The 23,594-nt window shown below is 50.7% G+C and overlaps 11 protein-coding genes across 11 annotated transcripts; 6 read left to right on the top strand and 5 right to left on the bottom strand.

The window, feature by feature from the left end:
• Positions 1-749: 749 nt before the first annotated feature.
• On the bottom strand, positions 750-2,864 carry N7458_010927 (uncharacterized protein; the record flags this gene model as incomplete). The annotated part of the gene is made up of 1 exon (XM_056914309.1): positions 750-2,864. One exon carries the CDS (start codon positions 2,862-2,864, stop codon positions 750-752), a length of 2,115 nt encoding a protein of 704 aa, XP_056763158.1.
• Positions 2,865-6,174: 3,310 nt separating this feature from the next.
• On the top strand, positions 6,175-6,496 carry N7458_010926 (uncharacterized protein; the record flags this gene model as incomplete). Its single annotated transcript, XM_056914308.1, has 2 exons — positions 6,175-6,192; positions 6,272-6,496. 2 exons carry the CDS (start codon positions 6,175-6,177, stop codon positions 6,494-6,496), a joined length of 243 nt encoding a protein of 80 aa, XP_056763157.1.
• Positions 6,497-7,085: 589 nt separating this feature from the next.
• On the top strand, positions 7,086-8,639 carry N7458_010925 (uncharacterized protein; the record flags this gene model as incomplete). The annotated part of the gene is made up of 2 exons (XM_056914307.1): positions 7,086-7,739; positions 7,809-8,639. The coding sequence occupies 2 exons, from the start codon at positions 7,086-7,088 to the stop codon at positions 8,637-8,639; spliced, it is 1,485 nt and encodes a 494-aa protein (XP_056763156.1).
• Positions 8,640-9,040: 401 nt separating this feature from the next.
• Positions 9,041-10,572, top strand: N7458_010924 (FAD-dependent oxidoreductase; the record flags this gene model as incomplete). Its single annotated transcript, XM_056914306.1, has 4 exons — positions 9,041-9,669; positions 9,737-10,082; positions 10,126-10,426; positions 10,478-10,572. 4 exons carry the CDS (start codon positions 9,041-9,043, stop codon positions 10,570-10,572), a joined length of 1,371 nt encoding a protein of 456 aa, XP_056763155.1.
• Positions 10,573-10,743: 171 nt separating this feature from the next.
• N7458_010923 (uncharacterized protein) lies at positions 10,744-11,932 on the bottom strand (the record flags this gene model as incomplete). The annotated part of the gene is made up of 2 exons (XM_056914305.1): positions 10,744-11,761; positions 11,820-11,932. The coding sequence occupies 2 exons, from the start codon at positions 11,930-11,932 to the stop codon at positions 10,744-10,746; spliced, it is 1,131 nt and encodes a 376-aa protein (XP_056763154.1).
• Positions 11,933-12,165: 233 nt separating this feature from the next.
• Positions 12,166-14,577, top strand: N7458_010922 (SURP domain-containing protein; the record flags this gene model as incomplete). Its single annotated transcript, XM_056914304.1, has 1 exon — positions 12,166-14,577. The coding sequence occupies one exon, from the start codon at positions 12,166-12,168 to the stop codon at positions 14,575-14,577; it is 2,412 nt and encodes an 803-aa protein (XP_056763153.1).
• A 304-nt stretch (positions 14,578-14,881) lies between these two features.
• Positions 14,882-15,865, top strand: N7458_010921 (nuclear transport factor 2 family protein; the record flags this gene model as incomplete). The annotated part of the gene is made up of 6 exons (XM_056914303.1): positions 14,882-14,888; positions 15,088-15,105; positions 15,263-15,327; positions 15,423-15,494; positions 15,583-15,678; positions 15,749-15,865. The coding sequence occupies 6 exons, from the start codon at positions 14,882-14,884 to the stop codon at positions 15,863-15,865; spliced, it is 375 nt and encodes a 124-aa protein (XP_056763152.1).
• Positions 15,866-16,142: 277 nt separating this feature from the next.
• N7458_010920 (PQ-loop repeat-containing protein) lies at positions 16,143-17,191 on the bottom strand (the record flags this gene model as incomplete). The annotated part of the gene is made up of 3 exons (XM_056914302.1): positions 16,143-16,752; positions 16,808-17,065; positions 17,124-17,191. 3 exons carry the CDS (start codon positions 17,189-17,191, stop codon positions 16,143-16,145), a joined length of 936 nt encoding a protein of 311 aa, XP_056763151.1.
• Positions 17,192-17,696: 505 nt separating this feature from the next.
• On the bottom strand, positions 17,697-18,935 carry N7458_010919 (ankyrin repeat domain-containing protein; the record flags this gene model as incomplete). Its single annotated transcript, XM_056914301.1, has 1 exon — positions 17,697-18,935. One exon carries the CDS (start codon positions 18,933-18,935, stop codon positions 17,697-17,699), a length of 1,239 nt encoding a protein of 412 aa, XP_056763150.1.
• Positions 18,936-19,526: 591 nt separating this feature from the next.
• Positions 19,527-20,585, bottom strand: N7458_010918 (uncharacterized protein; the record flags this gene model as incomplete). Its single annotated transcript, XM_056914300.1, has 1 exon — positions 19,527-20,585. One exon carries the CDS (start codon positions 20,583-20,585, stop codon positions 19,527-19,529), a length of 1,059 nt encoding a protein of 352 aa, XP_056763149.1.
• Positions 20,586-21,772: 1,187 nt separating this feature from the next.
• On the top strand, positions 21,773-23,556 carry ish1 (double-strand break repair enhancer MSC1; the record flags this gene model as incomplete). Its single annotated transcript, XM_056914299.1, has 5 exons — positions 21,773-21,857; positions 21,925-21,975; positions 22,039-22,186; positions 22,248-23,027; positions 23,082-23,556. The coding sequence occupies 5 exons, from the start codon at positions 21,773-21,775 to the stop codon at positions 23,554-23,556; spliced, it is 1,539 nt and encodes a 512-aa protein (XP_056763148.1).
• Between the last annotated feature and the right edge of the window lie 38 nt (positions 23,557-23,594).

Genomic DNA, 23,594 nt, shown 5'->3' with positions numbered 1-23,594 from the left:
GGCCTAACTGGGGATCTTGTAGATAATAGAATTGAAAGAGAAATGGATGGCAGCACTCAGGGAGTTACCCGTCCGCAAAATTCATTTGAATGAATGTATACCTCAAGACAGCAACGCTATCCTACGCAGTGGCTACTTGACTTCAGATACAAGTCCCCAATAATCGTTATATTTTGTGATATAACTTGACAAACAATAGTGGCAACGCTACCACATCATGAGATGTTCAAATAAGACGGAAAGAACCAGCCCCATTGGTCCCAAGCGAAACAGGGGAGAAAGATAAAAACAACACGCGACTCGCAGAATTAGAGGACAAAATACTCCGAATCGCACCGCATCCATTATCCAATGGACGCCAAGAATAATCCAGTCAGGCAACAACCAAGAGGGTGAGAAGACCATATATAACCCAAGAAGAGAAAGAGAAGTTAAGCAAGAAGAGGGACCATCCTATCATGTCACAAATCGGATGTTCCAAATATAAGAACGTAATGTCGAAGAAGAAATGAGTTCCAAAGAGTCCACATGTTGTTCTAGAAGCCATCGAGCTCGGAGAGACAGGTTCCAAGATAATGGGGTAGTAAAATGACACAAAAGAGACGGAAGATGACAATCATGTGCACATAAGCCGATGCTAGTAGGCAGTTTCCCGGCCAATCAAACGCCAACGCCGGAGGTTTTCAGACCCGAAAACCCATGATGAAGAAGGACAAACTCGCTCGAACGTCAAGGAGAAAAGAGTAACACTAATCAGTCGTAGAGAGACAATAACACGGTGTTGCAAACTGTGCTTTTGCCGTATACGTCTGCTGGGAGCCACCACTTGTGTTGATGTAGGTGGTTGTTGGGGTGGGCTCCAGCTCCTTGATGTTGATGACTTGGCTTTGAATAGGTCCAATGAGATGGCCATCAGACCCTACTTGCATCTGCTGGCAGTAGGGTGGCTGAGCTCCGGCGAAGTCGCGGCGCTCTTCGATCTTGATCTTCCGTGAATAGTCAAGAACTGTGTCTCCGCGCTTGTTGGATTGAGCACTGGCTGTGCTGGCTGCCATATTAGTATCAGTAGCAGCGGTGGAGCCGGAAGCTTCCGCCGTTGTCTGGTTGACATAAATGAAAAACTCCATCATCGTTTGGTTCCAATAGCAGAACCAAGGCTTGTCACCGGGTTGGGCCGTTTGCATGCGATGAAGCTTGTCTAATAACGAATCATCTCCGGTGAATGAGCGTGCTGAAACAGAGCTCGACGACTCGAACTGCGATTCGGGAACGATGACCAGCTTGTCAAATTTGGCAAAGAAAAAGAGAGCCGGGCCCAGCCCAGTATCGCTGGTATCGATCGCGAAGCCCAGAGATTGGGTAGGGGTGGGGAGAATTGGGGGCTGAGCGCCATACGTGAATGTCGAAGTAGGGCCAGCGCTACTGAAGATGATGGAATGGTGGCCACGATCCTCACCAATAACGATGTCGAAATTGGTCGGATTGTCCATGCAGCCCCAAGCATGTCTGAATTGACTATCCTCAACACACATCCGCGACGAGTTTTGCAGCTGAGCAGGGACAAGATAGTGGCCCGTTGGAACCGACTTGAGATTCGTCGGAGTACTTGTCATGGTCGAATAATCCATCTGCGGTGTTGCAGTCACAGTCACGATTTGTGGGCCGCTTGACTGAGCTGCCGCTTGTCGATCATGCTCAGCTGCTCTCTTGCCGCCGATCACACCACCAATAGCGCCTCCGATGGATCCGCCGATCAGCATCACGGTTGCGACGAGAATAATAGTCCAGACGGGCATACCACAACATGCAGTCTTTTTGCCTTTCTTTTTAAGCTTCTCCTCGAACGCCATGATGCCCGTAAGGGGAGCCCTGCGCTCCCTAATGTCATCATCACCATCATAGTTCACAGCCGTAGTACCTCCAGAAGACAGGGGGACCAGAGCCCTCGTTGACGTTACCGAGATTGGTTGTGCTTGGTCTCTTGAGACTGAATGCAGTTGTTGATTCTCTGAAGGGGCATTCATATCGGCCATGGTCTCTACGCCGGGAGGCTTCGGAACCACGCCTGCTGGGTATCGTGAATATGGTGGTAATGGCTCGGCGTGGCCATCTGCTCCAATGATATCACCCACGTCGTTATCCCGACGGCCCGGAGGCGGTTGGTAAGGTGGATTGTGACCAGGGAATCCAACAGGGATCACGTCGTCATCCATCCCTTCTTCGACGACGTTCTGCGGGTACATGGCGTACGGATGTTGAGGTCCGCTCGATTCCCCTAACGGGCGATCATGCTGGCGAATAGTCGAGGTGCTTCCCACGCTGGGCGAGCGACTTACTCCAACCTGGGGATACATGGCGTAGGGATGGCTTGGTCCGGTCGCTCCGGTGTAGGGGCTCATGGCGCGCGGAATCGAGAAACGGGAAGAAACGCTCTGGTTTCGCTGGACGGCGAAGGGACTGTTGTTGACCGAAGCGACCGAGCCACGATTCGTGGAGAAGCCGCCCATTCCCTTCTGAGGAAGACTCGATCGACGAGGTTCCTCAAAGGAGACTCGAGCGTCATCGCCAAATGGATTCTCATTTTCGGTCGTAGCCTGGCTGACGGTCTTTTGAGGGTGGTGAACAGAGCGAAGGGTGGTGGAGGAACAGACGGAGGCGGGGGAGGGAGCTCGTTCAATCTGGTTGCCGGTATCGAGCGGTTCTAATGAGTATTCGTCGGAGAAGACATTGGGGTTGGAGACGCGTGAGTTGCGACCGAAGGACTGGCGAGGCATCGGCTCAAAAGCCTGTCCCTGGGATGTACGAGGGGTTTGGGATGATCGTGAGGCCGAGCGAGAGTGATCGGATGAAATGCGTCCAGACATTTCCCCTTGTTAACGGCAGCCCTATCGGGCCACCTCTTTGATTCGGTTCAATTCTGTTTCGCAGGTTGGCACCCGGAAATACTGGGTGGTGGATGAGAAAAAGGAACGAAAGGCGGCGTAGTCGTCGACGCGGTCGGGTAAAAGGGCGACGATCGGGATTTCCTGGGGTTTGAGTATGGTCGTAGTGGGTGGTGATGGAACAGGGAGGAGAAGGGCGAGAGGGTGAGATTGAGGATTGAGGGATGGGGGTGGCCTGAGGGGGGGGAGAGGAACAAGGTTGAGACTGAGTGTGACGGCGGTAATACCTCGGGGGAAGGGGGGCATTGCTGCGCTGCGACCAGTGTCTTGTACGGCTGGTACGGCTGGTACGAAACCGCCTGAAATGACGAGGTAATCTCTGAGATCACGGGACATTGCCGCTTCTTTCTTTCTACCCTACGATTCGATAAACTAGTAATGATTTCTCTTCTTGTGTTCTCTTTGCCTTTGCTATTTTCTCTTTCTTACAAAGACCCTGCCCAATCCAGGGAACTTTCCCCATGGCCCCGAAAGGGGACGAAACGGACCCTTGTGACTGGACATGATCGACTAGGACTCCTCCGAGTGCGCTACGGCCACTAGGGCGACGAGACTAGCGACTAGACTCACCTCTGACTACGCGCGGTGGGTCGGGGCTTCGCCACCCACCCCCAAGCCTGGAAAATCGACTGGTGGTGTCCTCACACAGCCGCTGCTCAGCATCAAGTCTAGAATCAGCTTGCTGCAATCAGCCAACAAGTGCCCATGGTGTCTCGAAGCTTAGAGCCACCATACGCGTTCGGTATTTTCCCGGAGAGCTGAGTGGTCACTTTCTAGCATCAGAGCCATCTACCATGCAGTCAGTGGAGAATTTTCCGGCCAGAACCTGGGGCCTGGACATGTTGGCTCACACGGTCACTGTGTGATTGTTGTCGACCAGTAATGCAGGAGGACCCAACCTCTGCCGGCGGGTGCGGACAACGACCTTCAATGGGCAATTTCCAGTCCGAACAATCCTTGGGAAGCGGATATCTCAAGAAAAACCTGGCAAACCCACTGGCCAAAGAAAACTCAATCTGAGCGAACCCGACCCAGCAGGGCTGAAGATTGGCCAGCGGATATCTCGGACCATACATCGGATGTCTTAAGAAGCGGACTAACCGTTACCCGTGCCAGTCAAAAAGAGTCACTACCTTGCTGAAGCTGGGTAAGTCGGCCACATTGGCGGAGTACTTGAGGGTCTCTTTGCCGCCTTAATGATCAAAGACGATGAATAATAAGTCGCACTTTTTGGAGGCATGTCCTCGTTTGCCTATCCCTTTCGGGCTAGTTCTCTATGTTCCAGTAAGGCTCAATGATAATAGATCACATCGAGCACAGAACCCGCAACAAAATCAAATCAGGTCTTGTTTCCATGGAACCATAGAAGGCATTTGGAAACAAACAGGGCTATTGCCAAGAAGGCTACTGTACTTAGGGCTGTCGGATATCTCCCGTTATGCTGTGGGGAGAATATAACTCCGTGCAAATGCCTAAACCATGGGTAGAGCTCGAAGATCTTTCAACAACATCGGTCCAGTGTGCCATACATCCTTTTCTCCTTGCCAAGTCTCCAAGTGTGTTTATGTATCTATCAAGCAACGCTCTTGAAACTTGGCCGGATAGCGGCGTTTCAGCCCCATCGATGTTGATGATGGACCAGTCCAGCCTCTCGATGCGGGGTACCAGCCACGCGTTCATAGCTTCATCCCAGTCAGGTACCCAGTCAGGTACTCGATAGGGCACACAGGACCATGTTCTTTGCCATCAAGGGTTCCTTTGTTAAACCCACGGTCGAAGTCATCCATCTGGACCTTTGCCGTCGGTCGTTTCATACATATTCTTTCTACAATAGTGGGGCTCATAGTGGGCTGGCTGGCACAATGAGATCATCCGAAGAGTAGAGATCGACTTTACCTCCCTTGGGCATAAGTATAAGTGTCCTGTTGGGTGATTGGAACTGTTCCCAACTAATTAATCCAGAGAGGGCTCTACACCACTGGATTCTTTCTGTCAATGCCTCTCTCACCCAGGCATTTACCTACTAACGCAACAACACAACCAGGTGCAGGATTCGAACAGAACATACCATTGCACCTAGAGAGCGATTTCGTAAAAGCTACTGCTGTTGTTTTCTTCTTCTTTCGTCTTTTCTGTCTACAGACTCGGCGCCTTCATTCAATATCGTAGTTTATTTTCAAGCTTCTTCTGGCTCATAACACGTTGTACAGTGGGGGTTTCATAAGTTTAAAATACCCAGAAAGGTTCATCATCGTCTCATCAGTCATACTTAAAAGGTAACTTGATGCATATTGCCTGGGCTATCTAAAATAAATAAAAATAAAAAAGGTACTCAGAAAGACCTTTCCAGCAAAGAGAAAGTTGGAGCGTATTTAGATGGACCCTTTTCCTGGTCTCGAGATTCAGACTTTTGAACTGCCACTGTAGGTCACCATAGTCCACAGAGGACATACATCCTTTCTGGTCATTGATTATAAGATATTCCTTTCGCTGCCAGTTCCAGGCAGGTAGGTGTGATGCACTAGGCTTACAAACGGCAGTCGTTTCTGCCTTTGTTATCGAGGTCACGACGTGGCCCTCGCCCGAGATATATTTTTTGATTCTACACGAACTCCACGGAATTCTCCTCTCTATGTGCCGTTTATTCCCCCTCCAGCAAAGACACAATGAACCCCAATGGCAGCTCTCGATACGTTCAATATTTCTAGCACTGGTCTTGAGTATGGATAGAGTTGAGTTCAACATCATGCCTGGGTACTACAATCTCAGTATTCAATCCTTTTGGTTCCCTTGTAGATACCTACAGACATACACATGCAGCACTGAAACGAGATACCTTTACGAAACACTGTGGAGTATTTGGGTCTTTCAAGCGACTCAAACCACGAGCACATATGCATTTATGCGTTTCGTGTGCTCTGGCTTGATGATGATGCCCGCCTTCAAGCCTCGCAACATGTTGACCGTCTTCTTGTCACTCTGTTTTGTTTTCACTGTTGCCGCCATCACGACCCATGGTCCTACCTCTATCGCGATGCTCATCCTCGTCCTTTGCTTTGAGTCGGTTAGTTTTTATCATGTCAAATTAATCGCTGAGTTCACATGACTGACTGCGAGTTCAGTGCTGCTTCGCTACCATCTTCGCCTGGCTCTTCGTTGTCTCGGTCGCCACACCAAGCTTGGTAGTTCCATGCTTGTGGCAACCATTTCGGGAGGAATGGTATTCCCTCCAATGACTGGAGCTGTCGTGGTACGTCGTCTCTATCTCTCCATTCTTATCTCCGCCTAATACTTGGTCTCTCGCCACTAACATTGACGTTCTTTCTCAGACACGGGTCAATGCTCATACTGCCATGGCTATTCCCATGATGGGGTATATCCTTGCTTTGGCCTTCCCGATCTACGTGAACATCTACAAAAGGGACAATATGGATCTGCATCGTAACACTGAGGTTAATGTCAAGGCACCAAGTGCTAAGGAGCTGGAGCTGGAGGGAGGTCCTATTGCCACCAATGTGGAAGTAGTGGAGACCCAGAATACCGAGAGGGCATAAGCCCCAATGTTTGGGGAGGTCAATTGACGCCAAATTCCGGGGTATGTTTAATGGAGATTATGGAAACATTGATAGGTTGTGATGACCCAAATAGTTTAGGGAAATTAATCGAAGTTGGTCACAAACGCTCCCGTAAAATCAACCAATATTATCCCTGAAAAGATATCAATCTGCCTATAGAATCTGTCGATATGGAAAGTATACTTCGATGTGATCTCGTGGTGGAAGCTGGACCCGATATTGATTACGTTACTGTCCAAGCCTTCCAACCACCGGCCAATCAGGTCTCCGGGAACATTTTGCCCCATATCGACACAGACATCCAACTTTCCTTGTCACACTACACCCACACATCTCAAGCATCTTTAAACAAAATCCGTTCATCAATATGAGCTGAAATATGTGTCATATACCATAGAGTATCAGCTGGAGCCATGGTTAATGTTCCGGGCAGAAGCAAAGGCTGTGTAACATGCCGTAGACGCAAGGTTAAGGTATGTGGTCGAAATCTCAATCGCCCCTAGAATTCGCCGTTTAACATCTCCTATAGTGTGATGAATCGCATCCAGAATGCTCTCAATGTCTAAAAATGGGGCTTCACTGCCCTGGAGCCCGAACAGGGGCCTTCTTCGTGCATGCCTTACCAGCGTCGACATCAAGTCACTCAATAGTGAAGCAAACGCCAGTAAAAGCGAAGGCCCCAACGGTTGCTGGTGAGGCTCACTGGTCGGGCTACGATCAATATTTAGCGCCTCGACTGCCGTCCTATCAACAGCCTTGCCGGGCAGACCTCTTTGACCAGCTTTTCGTCTCTCATTTCATCGAGTCCTTTGGATTCAAGGAGTCAACAGCAGATAACCCGTCATCAACATGGCTGGACAAGTTAGCTCTGTTCATCACGTCGCCATCTCCAACACTCGTCAAAAATTCCATCAGGGCTGGGTCAATGTTCTTCTACGGCTCACTAGTGGATGACGTGTCTATACGCACAGAAGCTAACAAATGGTACCTCAAAGCTCTCCACGGGCTACGATGTCTACTAGCACAGCAATCTGATGTTTTCTCTGGTGATATAATTTGCTCTGTTGTGATGCTTGCCCATTTTGAGACAACCGCCGGAACGTCGGGTGAGGCATGGTTCCAGCATGTGCAAGGCGCAGCCAGAATGCTTGAATCGGGCGGTCCAGCAAGTTGTCGTGATGGATTTTTGCACCAGCTGTTCAGGCATCTCAGGCTTTTAACTGTGGGTATTCGAGATATGCTTTGAAAATATCCATGGCTAGTTTCGCTGACACGATAGGTCGGATTCTAGTTCACTGCTGCATTGTTCAAAAACCAGCAGCATGTCTTCTCCTCCCAGGAGTGGCTTACGATCCCATTTGAAATTCACTCAAAGACGGCATTCGACGAATTCGTCGATATTTTACTCTCCTTGTTGCCTTGTCTCGGCGCGGCGAGCGAGATGATAACCTCTGGAGACGAGGGGTTCAGCATCCTTAAGACCAAGCTAACCATGCTTGTTCGAAATATAATGTCACAACTACACTCTTGGTGGACAAAGTGTATCCTCTCAGCGAGCTTCATCGAAGCCAATGCTGGATTGTGGATGAAAATGCCAAACGACACATTCCAAGATCTTCCTGGTGATCCCGAGCATTTTCCGCTAATCCCTTACATGGATATGCCGACCGCTTCACTAGTGGCACTATACGACGCAGTCAATGTCATCGTCTTGCGATTGATGTCTTTGGTCTCAAAAAGTGCGCATTTGTATGAAAAGAGAATCCAGCGACATGTCCGATCAATCTTGTTAGCGAAGAAATTTGTTGCGACATTCCCAAGTCCTGCTGCGAGTCGTGGGTCAGTGATGGTGAAATTACCACTTGAGATAGCCAGGATTTGGAGCCCATCCGATATGACTCTTAGTCCCCGGAATACTTCGCCAGGACTCGGATTCGATGGCCAGGATAATGAATGCGCCAGTTCTTCAGCTCCTTCGAGGGAGCTCTTTGGAGATGTGGCTTCTTATGTGCTACAACGTTACAACCCCGGGGTTTCACACGATGAATCTTTGCACGAAATACCATTTTCTGCCGTTGGTTGTTCAGGCTCCCTGAATATTGAGTTCTCGGTAGTCACCTGAGTCACCTGGCTGGAGCTCTGGAGTTCTGGAGTTCAACGGGAAAGCACAAATAGGTGGATATGGTTCCAAGCCATTTTGGGGCGAAGCAGGCTCATTTCACTGCTGCCTATGATATTTTGACCGGGGCGCGAACGAATTTGCATGAGCCACAAAGAAAATTTCGGGTTTGGCTCGTCTTTTGGAACACAATGACTGCGGAGGTCGAAAAATGCGAGAGACCCACTCCAGTTTATGCCATGGGACTAAGCCTAATTCGGTTAGCTTTGCGACAGCTCACACGTGACCTGTGAGTATACTACCCATGGATAGGCAGTCGCCTGGTATTTATACTTGGAATGAACCATCTTCGATCACTCTAGTCGTGCATTGAGCTTATCCAAAATCATTCTCCTGCAATATCAATGAAGATCGTCATCATCGGCGCTGGCATCGCTGGATGCGCAGCTTACCTTGAATTACGCAAGCACCTTCCCCCTTCGGGCTCAGAGGTGGACCATGAGATCATCATCTATGAGGCCTATAGTACCGACTTGCATGTAACTGCAGAAGAGAGGGAGAAGAAGCAAGAAGAGAACACCCACTCTTCGACTCTGCTCGTTGGTGGCGGTCTCGGCATTGGCGCGAATGGTCTCAACGTTCTACGGCGTCTAGATGAGGATCTTCTGAAGGATGTCGTGCGCAGTGGATACGCTGCTTCTACATTTCACATGAAGAGTAAGAATGGGTGGTCTCTTGTGTCTATGGATGCCACCGGCCACACCTCTTCAAAGGAGCAACGCATGCATATGGTAGCCGCCAGCCGGCATTCAATGTGGCAAGCCCTTCGCTCCCGAATCCCTGACAGACACATCATCAACAAGCGTATTTCCGAGGTCTTGGCTTGTCCAAATGGCATGAACTTGATACATTTTGTGGATGGCAGTCCCTCGGTGGAGGCTGACCTGGTCATTGGTGCGGATGGCGTCCGAAGCACGGCCAAGCGGGCAATTTTCCCGGAAGCTAAAGAAGACCCCTACCCGCCGAACTACGAGTGAGTTACACATCATAATAAGGGCACTATCTTGAAAACAATGTATTGATTGGTTTGATTTTACCAGGGGCCTTGTAGGCGTTGGAGGCTTCATCCCATCTGCAGATGTCAAAGGCCTGGTCGAAAAAGGTTCCATGAACTTCATCTTCGGTGGAAACGGATTTTTTGGATACTTTTACTCAGAGAGTGCACCCTCAGATCCTAATCGCGAGTCACCATATCACGTTTCTGAACCCGGCGATTTGCTGGCATGGTGGTCTACGTACGAGATCAAAGAATGTCCGGATCGCAAAACCCTGGACATGGCCGACGTCACACGCCAACTGCGTGAGAGACACTCGCACTGGAAAGACCCAGTCGTCCAAAAGGTCATTCAGTCTCTTAAAGTTGAAAGCATGTACCCGACATGGACCGTCCCTCCCCTTCCGACATGGGAACGAGACGGCGTTGTTCTAGTGGGAGATGCAGCTCATGCGCTTCCTCCAAGCTCAGGACAAGGATCGTCGCAAGCATTGGAAGATGTGGAGGCCTTTTGTGCTCCTTTTGTCGCATTATCTTCGCAAAAGCGATCAAAAGGAGAATGGGGCGACGAAGAGCACCCAGAAAGATGTCATCAAGCGAGCGGCTAGCCAGTATCTGGCTTTGCGAAAGCCCCACGTCACAGAGATCTTGAAGCATGCTCAGCAGAATCAGAGTAAGAAGCGTGATATGGGCGCAGTGCAAGAGTACTCGATGTATGCTATCTTGAAAATCATCGGTGAGTACGATCTTCTCAATATCGTTTGATGACAATACTAACATCTTCTAGGCCTCTTTCCGAGTCTCATGGGTGGTCAACTCCAGAAAGTGATAAACTACAACATCGCCGAGGAAGTGGCCCGAATCATTGCTTCGGATCTTTGAGTACCAGCGTTTCTGCTAACAACGTCGGGGGGAATGTCAAGCCCTCACAGTTTAGTTTCACCAAGCGTCCACTCCCTTCAACGAATAGTAATCGTGAATAGCAATGATTTTTCTCCCCATAGCCTTTTATCACAGAAAACGATCCACGAAATTCCTGATATAGATGTAATATCATGGTTCATTCCGAAGGGCAAGAATATCCGATAACTTCACTTGCCCCTTCTGCCCCCAACCTTGTACTCCGCTCTGAACGTCTGGTCGGACCTTGAGATACCAAGCCCAAGCGCGCCTATCCAGTTCGCCTTTTTTCAAATTTGTGGCCCATGATCGGGAGACAGAGTCGATGACAGATAGGAGACAAGCAACAGATTTTTCTTTTTCCAGACCATTGGCCGTATTTGGCTTTGATTTAGATGGCGCTGTAGTCACTTGCGCGTTTGATACGGACCGCAGAAGATAAGAGCGCGCAGACTCAGCCGTGAAGATGGGTAGCACTCCAGTCTTTTTCTCTGGGCCTGTAGTGCCTTGAGAACTTCGAGCAGCCTCTAGATCAATGCCCCAGAGGGGAGGCATTTTATCGGGGTCATCAATGTCAGCTCTGCCAAGAAAGTCGTCGACGGAGACAGTGTTTGAGTCTGAATTTTCTGAAGGAGACCAGTTGGCTGGCTGCCCTTCGCGCGGATTATAGTCCCAGCGCTTTAACACTCGAATCTCTCTTCCAAGGACCCTAACAACCGGCTGGCCTTCGCCCCAGCCTTCTTGCTCGGCAGATTGGCCATTCTCTATGCCCAAGCTCACAGCTTTAGAACGACTATTGGCGCTGACTAGCGCCTGGGCAAGACTTAATCGGCTTGATATAGGCTGTTCTGGCATTGTGTATTTCAAGACACAGATAGCAAACGCAAGCACCAAAGGTGCTCGATTTGTCACAATAACCATTTCTTGGAGCTCGCTATCGGGGCTTGATGAGGTTGGCAGGCTGAGTGACGACTCAATCTCAAATGGAGCTGACTCTTTCGTGATGCTGGCATTCTTTTTCTTCTTTTGTGGTGATGTCGCTGTACTGTCAGTCGGGGCTCCGCGTTTCTTGGAGACTCGTTTGCCAGCATTGAGTATTTGTTTGGCAACCTTATGATCTTTGAATATGTCTTGGAGAACTTGAATGTCTGCTTTGGCTATTTGATCTGCACTGTATGGATGTAAGCAGGAGCCAATGGAGAATATATCATTGCCCTAAGGAGGCCCACCTGGTAAGGTTAGCTTTCTGGAGCTCTGGTGTCTTGCCTATAGCAACGGCTAGCGGGACCTTGGCATCTTGAGTCAAGAAGCGCAGGAGAGCGGGAACTTGTGCGGTCGACATGATGGACTCTAAAATTCAATAGAGGTCCATAACAATCCCGTGTTCATGAGAACGCAGGCCAAGGTTGTCATGGCGCCCATTGAGAAGGTGACGACGGACCACCGCCTTGCTCACCGCCCGCGCGATGATGTGGGTTCCTGATTGGGAAGGATCCCGTACAGCTATCCTCACAGCTTCGACCTGATACCAGCAGGCTGGTTCACTATTGCTGCAGTTGCAGCTCCTTCCGCAAGATGCCCGACGACTCGAAGTGGAGGGGTTTCCTCGATGCGGACGCCAAAACATTACCCAAGAAGTCGCCATTCGAGAAAGCGAAAGCCGAAGCCGAAGCCAAACGCGCTCGCGAAAAAGCGGAAACCGCAGCGGTCTACGAAGATTTTGTCAAGTCATTTGAAGAGGACACGTCGACAGCTTCCCGGGCTTCAGATGGACGACCCGGTGCATTTGGTAACAGAGGTAGTGGATTTGGAGGAGCGCGGCCGTCGCGACACTTCTCAAGCTCCCAGACTCGGAACAGTGGACCAGGGAGTCTACCACCTCCCTCGGGGCCTCTGGCACCGCGTGGTAACCAGAGAGGATTTGGGCCCTCCCCGCGCAACCGAGATTCAGCCCAAGGTATATTGGGATACGACCAGCCAAGCACAGGGCCAACAGGTCCTCGATCGGCATTTCGCAGCACCTCAGACGACGAAGATGATCGCAGAACAGATGCAAGAGAGGCAGAGAAGGCAGCGGCTAAATATACTCTGTGTCTAGAGTCGCTGCCACTCGGAACTTCACCTTCTGTGCTCAAGTCACTAATACCATCCTTCCTGACTGTGGACAATATCAACATTCTTCGACCAACGAATCAATCACCCACCGAGCGAAAGTCCGCAGCCGCCATCTTTACCCTCGCCAGTGACACTCCGCTTTCAGACGTCAATAGCGCCATTAGCATGCTCGATAAGAAATACCTTGGTCGGGGTCACTACCTATCTATCCACAAAGGCCATTCCTCTGCCGCCATCAACTCAACATTGCCAACGACCATTGGCACAACCACGGCCAAGTCACTCCCATTCGGTGCAAAGATCATTCAACCGACCTTTGGCGGAAGTTTGAGCCGAGCTCCACCACCAGGGCCTCACAGGGGATTCGCACCTCCAGAATCGTATGGGCCAAACATTGGGCGAGGTGGAGGCTCGACTCAGATCGAAGTACAAGCACCATCGGATATCAAGCAATTAAGGCTGATCCATAAAACGCTGGAGAACCTCCTCAACTACGGACCTGAATTTGAGGCGTTGCTCATGAGTCGACCGGAGGTGCAAAAGGAAGAAAAATGGGATTGGATCTGGGATGCACGAAGCCCAGGCGGCGTTTACTACCGATGGAAGTTATGGCAAATCATCACCAATCCTCGGGCTTACAGTAAAAGGAAATTTGGCTCCCAAAAGACATCCTTCATTTTCGAAGGTGGGCCGACTTGGGCTCCACCAGAGATGGAAATCAAGTTTGAATACACTACACGGCTAGATGAATTTGTATCAGAAGAAGACTACAATTCTTCCGAAGAGGAGATGTCTGATGGTGAGGAGGAGAGGCGCAACCTCGGAGGAGGGCCTCCTCCAGAGGGTACCACTGCACAGAATGACAGTCTGGGCTACATGAATCCCTTGCAAAAGGCAAAACTTACTCATCTTCTTGCCCGCCTACCTACAACCCATGCAAAGCTTCGGCGGGGTGATGTCGCTCGAGTCACAGCCTTCGCGATCAAACACGCTGGGTCGGGTGCGCGCGAGGTTGTGGACATGATTGTGCTAAATATTCTCCATCCACTGGCATATACAGGGGCCAACCCCGAACGAGAAATGGAGAAAGATGCAGCGAGGCAGGACGATGGTGAAAAGGACAAGTCAAATCCCTCGAAGCAGAAGATAGACATGTCCTCAGCCAAACTGGTAGGGCTCTATCTCATCTCCGATATTCTTGCATCGTCAGCCACCAGTGGAGTTCCCAAAGGATGGCGATATCGGTCCTTGTTTGAGGCTGCACTTCGGTCACACAAGATCTTTGAACACCTTGGCAGGCTCGAGAAAGAGTTGAATTGGGGCAGACTTCGCGCAGAGAAATGGAAGCGCAGCGTGGGCACTCTTCTCCACCTATGGGAAGGCTGGAGTATCTTTCAGCCCGCAAACCAGGAACATTTCCTCAAGGTGCTTGAACAGCCACCACTTACCGAGGAAGAGTTACAAAAGGAGCAGGAAAAGGAAGATGCTGAACGAGCAGCTCAAGTGGCTTCCAAGACCAAGAGTCGATGGAAGACAGTTGATGACGACCCTGTATCTGGAAAGTTCGATTCGGATCGATCCGTTGATGCCGAGAACCAGGCGCGCCCTGCGGCTGATGCAGCTGTCGTGGAGGATGAATCCATGAGTGATCTCGACGGGGTTCCCATGGAAGACAGCGACCTGGAAATGCTAGACGATGACGGGGAACCTATGGACGAAGACGCACCTCCGTTGGAAGGTGATGTACAATCCCCGATACCCGATCAGCCCTCACAGCCTGGGCATGAAGACGGGCACCAAGAAGAGGGATCACGGCGCCAACGCAGACCACGGCCCAAGGCCGAGGACATGTTTGCATCGGACTCGGAGTGAGCTGGTCAGGCGTAACTGGTATAGATAGCGACGACTGTAATGATATCGGATTCCTTTCCACAAGTCCATTGGCTTTAAAGAAATAATTTCGAAACATAATCTAGGGTGCTCTATTCCCTAACAACTCACATTTTATACTCGACTTGGGCGAGCATAAGGCAGCCAGGCATCAACGGCAGAATTCGTGCCCCACACATCCCTCCTCTTCCTCTTCGGCGTCAACAAATAACCCCCCCCCTTCAGCCTCTATTCTTCCTCTCTATACAGCCGCATCCTTCCTGTTTTCTCAGCCCTTCCTCTCAAAATGGCCGGTAAGTACTCACTCGCGTTCGCTTCTCATACCCTGAACCCGCACCAGCAACTTCCCAGCGTAGGGGGCCTCTGCGTCAGAAATCAACCCACTTGGAGGAGTACATTGCGCCGTGCAATATCAGACCTCAACCAGATCAATCTAAACCCATTTGGACCTTTTTATATATGATCAAGTGCTAATTGTCTCTCGCGCTGTAGACTTCACCAGCATCGCTCGTATGTTCCCCCCTACTCCCGACCCTCGATGCGCCGCACACAAGAACAGCCCCGCGCGGGCACGAACCCTTACTCCTACGAGAACTTCTTGCTTGAAACAGCCGTCAGCCATACCGAGAAAATACAAAATCTGACCCGTGATGCTTTCGTCCAACAGAACAGTTCGTTGACTTCTACTACAACACCTTCGACAGCAACCGCAGCGGTCTGACTGGTCTCTACGTATGTTCGCATCGTTCCCTAATTGCCAGGCAATGGACTGGGAAAAGAATTATATCGCAGGAAATGAAACTGACCGATATGACTTGCATTGATAGCGCGATGAGTCGATGCTCACCTTCGAGAACAGCTCTGTGCAAGGTGCCGGCGCCATCACCGAGAAGCTGACCGTATGTTCACCCAAACTTATTGGCAGAATAACCAACGCATCTATATCAAATCAAACATTCAATGCTAATATGTGGTTTCAACGAGTAGAGCCTGCCCTTCCAGCAGGTGCGCCACCAGCTGGCCACCCTTGACGCCCAGCCTTCCGGCGACAGCATCATCGTCCTGGTCACTGGCGCTCTCCTGGTATGCCATTGAACCTCCCCAAGAACGGCATATCTCATGTTCCATGTGCTAACAAGTTTGACACGTTTAGGTCGACGAGGAGCAGAAGCCCATGAACTACACCCAGCTCTTTACGCTGAAGCCCGACGGTGCCGGCAGCTTCTTCGTGCTTAACGATGTCTTCCGCCTGATCTACGCTGCCGCTTAAATTACCAGCGAAAATGGAAGATTGAATGCTACGACGCGATGACTGCGGAGGATATCTTTTTGTATGGTGGGACTTTGCGTGTCCCCGGAATGGCATTTCGCAGGATATAGGTCATTCGAATTTCAATAAGACACAGGCCCGGCTTGGCCCGTGGGTCAAAATTTCAAATTCATTTGGACATGTACTTCATTTAACAAGTGTGGCTCGGAATGACTCCTTCTATTCATGTAAAGAAGGCCAAAATACGCTAATTGGCAAGGCTCTCGTGGTCCAGTCTTCACTGGCTTTGGAGCAGTGGAGTTTCCTCCGAAGGCCGCTCTGCGTGCATCGGTTCTTGCGCAGACACTTGTCTCTCCGACCTGTCAGCTCCAGAGCCGTTGACATAGCCGTCCTGGTCAGCCTGGTGCACAATTTTCTGCTTGCTCTCCGGCCCGAAGTATTCAAAGTAGATCGCCATCACCAAGAGCGTCCCTTGCAAGCAAGCCGTGACCACCAATACACCCCAGATACTCCAGCCCTTGGCGCCCTCGCGAGCAGCTAAGCTGGCCGCCCACACCAAGCTCCCAGGTGTTTGAATGCACATCATCGGGATGCTCAAGCTGCCGACACAGCGAAGTCGGTAGGTAGTGTAGATCTGAGGGAAGTACTGGATAGAAGCTAAGATGGCGGCAACGATTCCGAGGAAGTTTGCCCAAGCATGAAGCGCGGAGGGCTGACGGATGGCGAAGGCGACGGAAATAATGACGGTCGCTAAGGCATGGAGGAGGCAGATTGCGGTTATGGCCAGCGCCGTGCGGTATGTCGACCCGTTTGAGGTCGAGGATACCGAGTGTGTGGGGTCTGTGGGCGAGGTTGCGCGAGGGAAGTAGATCACGAAGAGGAGTAGGCTAGATTTCGTGTTAGCAGAGGAACATAAGTTGAAAAAAGGTTTACTCGACCTACATAGAGAAGAAGCACAGCCATTGCATGCCCATCTGGAACACACCCAGTAACCCAGCAAAACAAGCGAATCCGCTAATCTCCTGACAACAGGCGACATCTGCGGCGGTCTTGGGAAAGACAAGGATGTTGGCAAAGGCGGAGGTGCCGGACGTCGTGCCCAAGAGGACGAAGTAGGGGGAGATTCCGAATGAACTTCGTCGGATGATGATGCGGATGTGTTGGGGGAGGTAGGAGATTAGGATGCCGATGATGATCAAACTGCCATGGTAACGTCAGTGCCAGGATATTCCCCAACGTTCGATGCGTGGGCTCGTACACAGAGAGCACGGGCTGAAACCAGCCAGGCGATGCCAGCTCCCCGCAGTATGGTGTTGAGGGGTCCATGATGTGCTTATGGTATTATCCAGGGCTTGGGTATGGACAACGTTGAGTTCGTTTGGGAGTTCCGAGTTCCCAGTCGGCGGATGACGTTGACCTTGGCTGACGTTAAGCTTTCGATCGGTTTGAAGCTCTCGTGACAGCGAGTCAGGTGACAAGCACAGTCACATTCAATAGCACACGCGGTCTAGACAAAGTCGCTATAGCTGCATGCTATAGTGGTCGAATAAGTACTTGTCCAGGTCGCAGAATAGAAGGTCAGGGGGGAAGGGGGTTTGAAGGTTAACAAGGATTAACCCCCGCACTGATCCGCGCCAAGCGGGTTTGGGTTCCTGGCGGCTTAGGCGCTAAACCGGGACTGGGCTCCACTGGGCATCCGCCATCCATACCGATACTGACAACGACAACTCCCCAACTCTGTAGAGTCCAACCACCACCACCACCACCACCACTAATTCCATCTCCAATGATCACAGGCACACTGACCCCGTTGTATCACTCTCCAGCGACCTCATGTCCAGCACCATAGACTAGAGCTTTTCATTCGACTCCCCTTCCGCCTGGCAAAGATGACCGGGTGTCCTGGTGGTCTCTTCGCACTCGAGGCGTCCCGAAGGAGTCGTACCAGGCGAGATCCCATCGGTCCCTTGGTGAGAAGGACGGATTCAGCTTCGGGGCTGTCGTACTCGTCGATTGGGGTCCTCGAGAAGTACTCACGAACGACTGGATCAGCGTCGTTCACGAGTAGAAGCTGAAGGATGAGGATCTGCCGGTTCGAAGCTGCTATGTGGTGCGGAGTGTTGTTATTATTGTCGATGAGCTGAGTGTTGGCGCCATGCTCGAGAAGAATCCGTGTGGTTTCCAGGTTTCTTTTTTCGACGGCGAAGTGCAACGGAGTCGGTCCAGTCCGTTCTCGCAGATTCGGGTCCAACCCTTCCTCCAGGAGTACCTGCAACATCCTCGGACGGTCGAGGTGGATTGCCATATGAAGTACAGTAGCACCCCGCAAATGAATTGCAAAGGAGCTATGTACGCCATAGCTGAGCAGCAGGCGGAGAATGCCCTCATCTTGGCGGTGCAGTGCCACCGCCAAAGGATCATCCTCGAGATCGGCAGGGCCGATCATACTCCCGGCACTACATATCAGAAGGAGGACCATGTGCTGAAAATTGCGGGATTTAACGGCCTTGGGCAAAGGTGTGTTACCGGCGCTGTCCATTTGCCCCGGGTTGGCGCCATACTGAAGGAGCATCCGCATGATCTCGGAAGACAGATCAGGCATGTGCAACAAGCCCATACCATCCCTGTGAACCTGATCAGCATCAGCTCCATGGCGGAGCAACGTTTCGAGCATGTCTGGATTGTTATTTCTCGCTGCCAGGTAGGTTGCGGAGTCACCAGTCATATCACACGCGCTGATATGGGTGGCCTGGTTAGCGAGGAGCAACTCGGCTATTTCGACGTGTCCGTTGTCGGCAGCATGGATCAGCGCCGTCCTGTGATCTTCGGTACAGGCATTCAAGTTGGCACCATATTTGATGCACAACTTGACGGTCTCTGTCATGCCCATCTTGGCGGCCCGGAGAAGTGCAGAACTGCCTTTGTACTTGGCATTGCGGGCGTACAAGATTGGGATGGCAACCTCGTAGAGGAAGCGACTCGTTCTGGCGAGGGTCGCAAGCTCTCCAGGGTGCTCGATGGACTTGGCGATGATGATGATAATCTCTGTGGGGAGATTCAAGAGCGGCATTTTGGTAGGTAGTGGGTACGAAAAGGGCAAATATGATGGGATTTGTCGATTTCTTAGTCTCGGAACGAAACGAAGGTTCTCTGGATGGAACGGAAGATGATGAAGAAGAGAGAGCTGACGCCGGTGAGAGTAAACATGAACGCGTTGTTTTGAGCAAGGCGGTCAGCAGATATATGAGGTTATATCCAGATTTATTTGTATGAACAATCACCACTTATTGAAGCATAACTAACCGCTTTCCCTATTTGGAAACGATGGGAAAGTGCGAGATAAGTGAGCGGAGTAGGGCGTACATGAGAGCCCCGTGACCAAAATCATGCATACAATACCATTCAGAATTCAGAGCATGACTACTCAATGACTGTAGAAACGCTGTCTCTAGATCTTTCATGAGTAGTTAAGATATGCATAGTTAAGACAGCACAGCTTGCTAGCTTGAGCTGGTCAGACTCTAGGTATGGCTTATATCTACTCGAATGACTTTTACGGCTGGACTCGAAATGTTGAACATATATCATTGAAGATGGTATGCCTCCCTAATGAACACAGAGAAACTAAAAAATCCAGATTGACAGTGTAAATCACTCTATATCAAGAACTAAGCTTTTCATTTTGTCTCATCCAATATCCTTCCATTTCCCACCTGCGAGCAAAAGCAAACTGCTCAACAGATTGGCTGGGAAGGGACGCTCCCTGCTCCCACCATTTGGCATGCAACAAGGCCATATCACCTTGTAGATCATTCTGGTTAGGCAAATTGATGTACCAGGACCAGTGCAAGCGCTTCCATGACATCGGTCCACCCCAGCGATGGGCGTAGTTGAGGAGGTCCTGGTCGGGTATGCCAGCATAATAAAGGTCTGGGTGATCGAGAAGCCGCATGTAGTATTGATACATCTCGACGGAGGGAGAGTACATGAACAAGCCGCTATTGAAGGTGCTCACTGTACGTGCAGAGTCGAGGAACGGGTATGCATGGTCCTTCTGGTGTGACTCTGGAGAGGCGGCTAGAATGTATTGCTCAGGAAGAGGACCGAGGCCAGGTTCAACCTGGGAGACATTGGTAATTGGGCCAAGCTCGGTGCTGAAGTCTTGGAAGATTTTGTCGATTGGACGGGTCAGAACCATGTCTACCTCCATAAACAGGACCTTTTCATAGAGCACGATGGCGGGATCGAAAACGTGCAGCTTCGTCGCCATAGAAGTCCAACGTTCAGCATCAATGGGCGTACTATGTGTGACGTCCTCAACTTCAACGACGATGGCACCATCGTGTCTAAGAGTTTGGCGCTTGCTCTCATTGACATCCTTGGTGACGAGTACCACGATAGGGACTGGGTGTTGAAGCTTGGTGATGGGAGAGTGGAGCAACTGGTATATAAGCGTCCGCGCGCTCACAAAGTAGGCATCGTCGTTATCATTTGGGTCTGCATTCTCGGAAGACTTCGAAGCTAGGAAAGTACTGATTGCCTGGCGACCTCCGTATGTGGTTGGGCGATGTTGACTGGACACCGAAGTGTCATTGAGCTCGTCAGGCGATGGTGGAGCTGGAGAGCCAAAGAGTAGGAATATGGTGAATCCAATTGAAAAGAGACAAAAAACGAAAAGCTTCTTGCTCATGAAGTCTTCTGGACGCCCGGTCCGAATCATGACGTCTTGCGAGGGTTCAGTCCGATGCCATGGATGAGGTTGCCCTCAGCAATATGTATGGTGTAGGACTGTCAAAGACAGATAGATCGGGACCAGGATCTGGGGTCAGGCTGTCTTTTAGGGGCTTTCTTCTTTCATGTAACATCTTCTATGGAATTGCACTTAGCAATGATCGACCCCAGACAATGTAGGTGTATAATGCGATGTGGGCTGCATTCGGTGATGGATTTAGTTTGTTGAAGAGCCGCATTTAGTTTTGTGCAATGGGGATAATGCATGTTACTCAGCAAGGCAGTTCATAAGGAACGATCGCTGATTGGCTGAATGATAAATATACATTCATGCCTTAGGCCACAAAATTCTAGACCGATGCAAGCCAGGGGATCATGACATTGCAAATCAGATTGAAAAAATTTAGCTCGTTACCTCTAATGGAAGGTCAAGAGATGGCTGAAAACACACTAAAAGAATGATAGAGGCTTATGAGCTGGCATCGGTGATTTGCGGCGCCAAACCTGGATTGTTAGTTGACAGCTGGGGATTGGCCACATTCCAGACACATTGACAGCTATAAACACGCTTAGTGAGAATAAGCTCCACAATGTCATACCTCTATTCCCAACTAGTTGGATAGTCAAATATGTAAACAATGTGTCTGAAAAACATGAGTCGTAATAGTAAACCCCCCACAACAAATCCACAGTTCAGGATGGTGGCACTACGCAGAGCCGCTCACAGCTGAAAAGACTCGGTGCGCAAAGCCTCCTTGACTTGCACAGCGCGATCTGGGCAGCCACGAACATAGGCTTTGTGTAACAAGGAAGAAGGGGTAGGCAAGATCTTCAATATGACGCCAATGCTGCCCAGCAAAAGAATGGGCCACTTGATGAATCATGCACTCATGGGCGGGAACCAGGTAAATTTCCCAACTACGTCACTCCGCGATCATCCCTGCGGCTTGTTATTTCCCTGTCTGCAACCACCCTTTGTCGCGATCTGAGCCATATTAAATAAAATAATCGCACCATTTTCATTTCAACCTCGTTAACATCCTTTGACTATTGGTGGTATGTCCTTGCTCACTGCCTATGTTGCAAGCTTGCGACAGCCTATACTAACGATTGACTCTTGATCATACAGCTTGTCCCGGAGCTCTTTAACACCACATTGAAACACAAACTGCCAGGATGAAGTTCAATCTGGCCACTGGCCTAGTGTGCTTGCTTGCGACCACTGAAGCTGTTGCAGCTTCCAGCTGGTGGAGCAAAGCTGGTGAGTTGATGAGACTGGATCTAGATGGGTGATCCCTGCACACACGCTAACGTCATCGGGCTTGTAGTTTACAACAAGTGGCATGAAACTGAGCTTGAGCGATGGCTCTCGGACCATGGTATGGATGGACAACTCATTTCCCTGCTATTTATTGTGTATGAATCTGACACATTCTCAATAGATATTCCCTACCCTTCCCCCGCCGACCGCCGGGATCTCGAGAACCTGGTCAAGTCGAACTGGGAAGCCCGTGTTCAGAAGCCCCTTGGCAACGCCGTGGATCGAGTCACTGATGAGTTCCATGAGGCAAAGGAATGGGTCTTTGACACGTAAGTTACATGCTCTCTTCTGTGACCTCTTATTCTTCATTGCTAACCTTATTATTGCTAGTTGGTCGGACTCCCAGTTGAAGGCATTCCTCGATCGCCATGGCATTCCGGCACCTCAACCCCGCAAGCGCGATGTATTGATCAAGACTGCCCGTGAGAACTACGAGTCCATTGCGAAGAAGGTTGGCGAAACTGCTGCATACCCTGGTAACTGGCTGTACGAGAGCTGGTCCGAGTCTGATCTCAAGGAATGGCTTGATGAGCGGGGATGGCCTGCTCCCCAGCCCACGAACCGCGACAAGCTGATCGCCTTGGTGCGCCGCAACTCCCGCCTTGCCAGCCTGCAGGCCAAGAGTATTGCTGCGTCCGCGAAGGCTTCCGCCGAGGCTGCCCAGGCATCCTTGAGCGAGGAGCTTTTCAACGCTTGGTCCGACTCCAAGTTGAAGGAATTCCTCGACGAGCACAACGTGAAGGTTCCCCAGGGCTCGAAGCGTAATGAGCTTATCGCCCTGGCTCGTAAGCACCGTGCCTACCTCGTCGAGCAAGCTTCTAGTGCTTCTGCCGCCGCCTCGGAGGCGTTCGGTGCCGCCACTACCAAAGCCGGAAACGAGTATGCCCGTGCTAAGGATGATATCAAGCTGAAGATTGAGGATCAATTCGACGCAGCTATCAAGACTTGGTCTGACTCGCGCCTGAAGGCCTTCCTCGATGCTCGCGGTGTTCCCGTTCCTCAGTACGGAAAGCGTGATGAGCTTATCGCCAAGGTTCGCGCCAATGCACACAGGGCTGCTGGTGGATGGAATGAGTACAACTTTGATACCTGGGACAAGGAGCATCTTTTGTAAGTTGGAGAATACAAATTTCATGAGAAGCTTGACCTAACAGTGAGATTCAGGAAATACCTCTCTGCCATGAACTCCAAGGCCGCAAAGAAGGCTGATGCTTCCCGCGAAGAGCTCACCAAGCACGCCAAGGATGCTTACCTGAAGGCCTCGAAGGCTGGCGGCGAGCACTACGCCTCTGCTACCAAGAATCTCGCCCAGGCCACTGGCTCTGCTAAGCAGGCTACCTTCGACAACTGGTCGCAATCCGACCTCAAGAAGTACCTCGACTCGTACGGCATCCCTGTCTACCAGGGATCTAGCATCGACGAGCTTCGTGCTGCTGCTCGTCGTCAGGCGACCTACTTCCGGTTCGGCACCAGTAACCCACAAGAGACCATATACGCCAAGGTAATGGATACTTTGAACTGGGCTCTTGAGAAACTCAAGGTAGGCGCGGCGAGCGGCCGCGCTCAGGGCCAGGAGGCCGCTGAGAAGGTCCGTGAACAGGCCGCTGAGCAGACTGAGAAGATTCGGAGTGAGCTGTAAACACCATGTCCTCCCGTTTCTGAATTGAGCGCGTTCAA

This window comes from Penicillium daleae (genome assembly GCF_028827525.1).
Source record: "Penicillium daleae strain IBT 16125 chromosome Unknown utg000008l_segment0_segment0, whole genome shotgun sequence".
In the NCBI taxonomy this organism is placed as follows: Eukaryota; Fungi; Ascomycota; class Eurotiomycetes; order Eurotiales; family Aspergillaceae; genus Penicillium; species Penicillium daleae.
The sequence above is the reverse complement of the archived record's forward strand: the minus strand, read 5'-3'. Positions and strand labels throughout refer to the sequence as shown.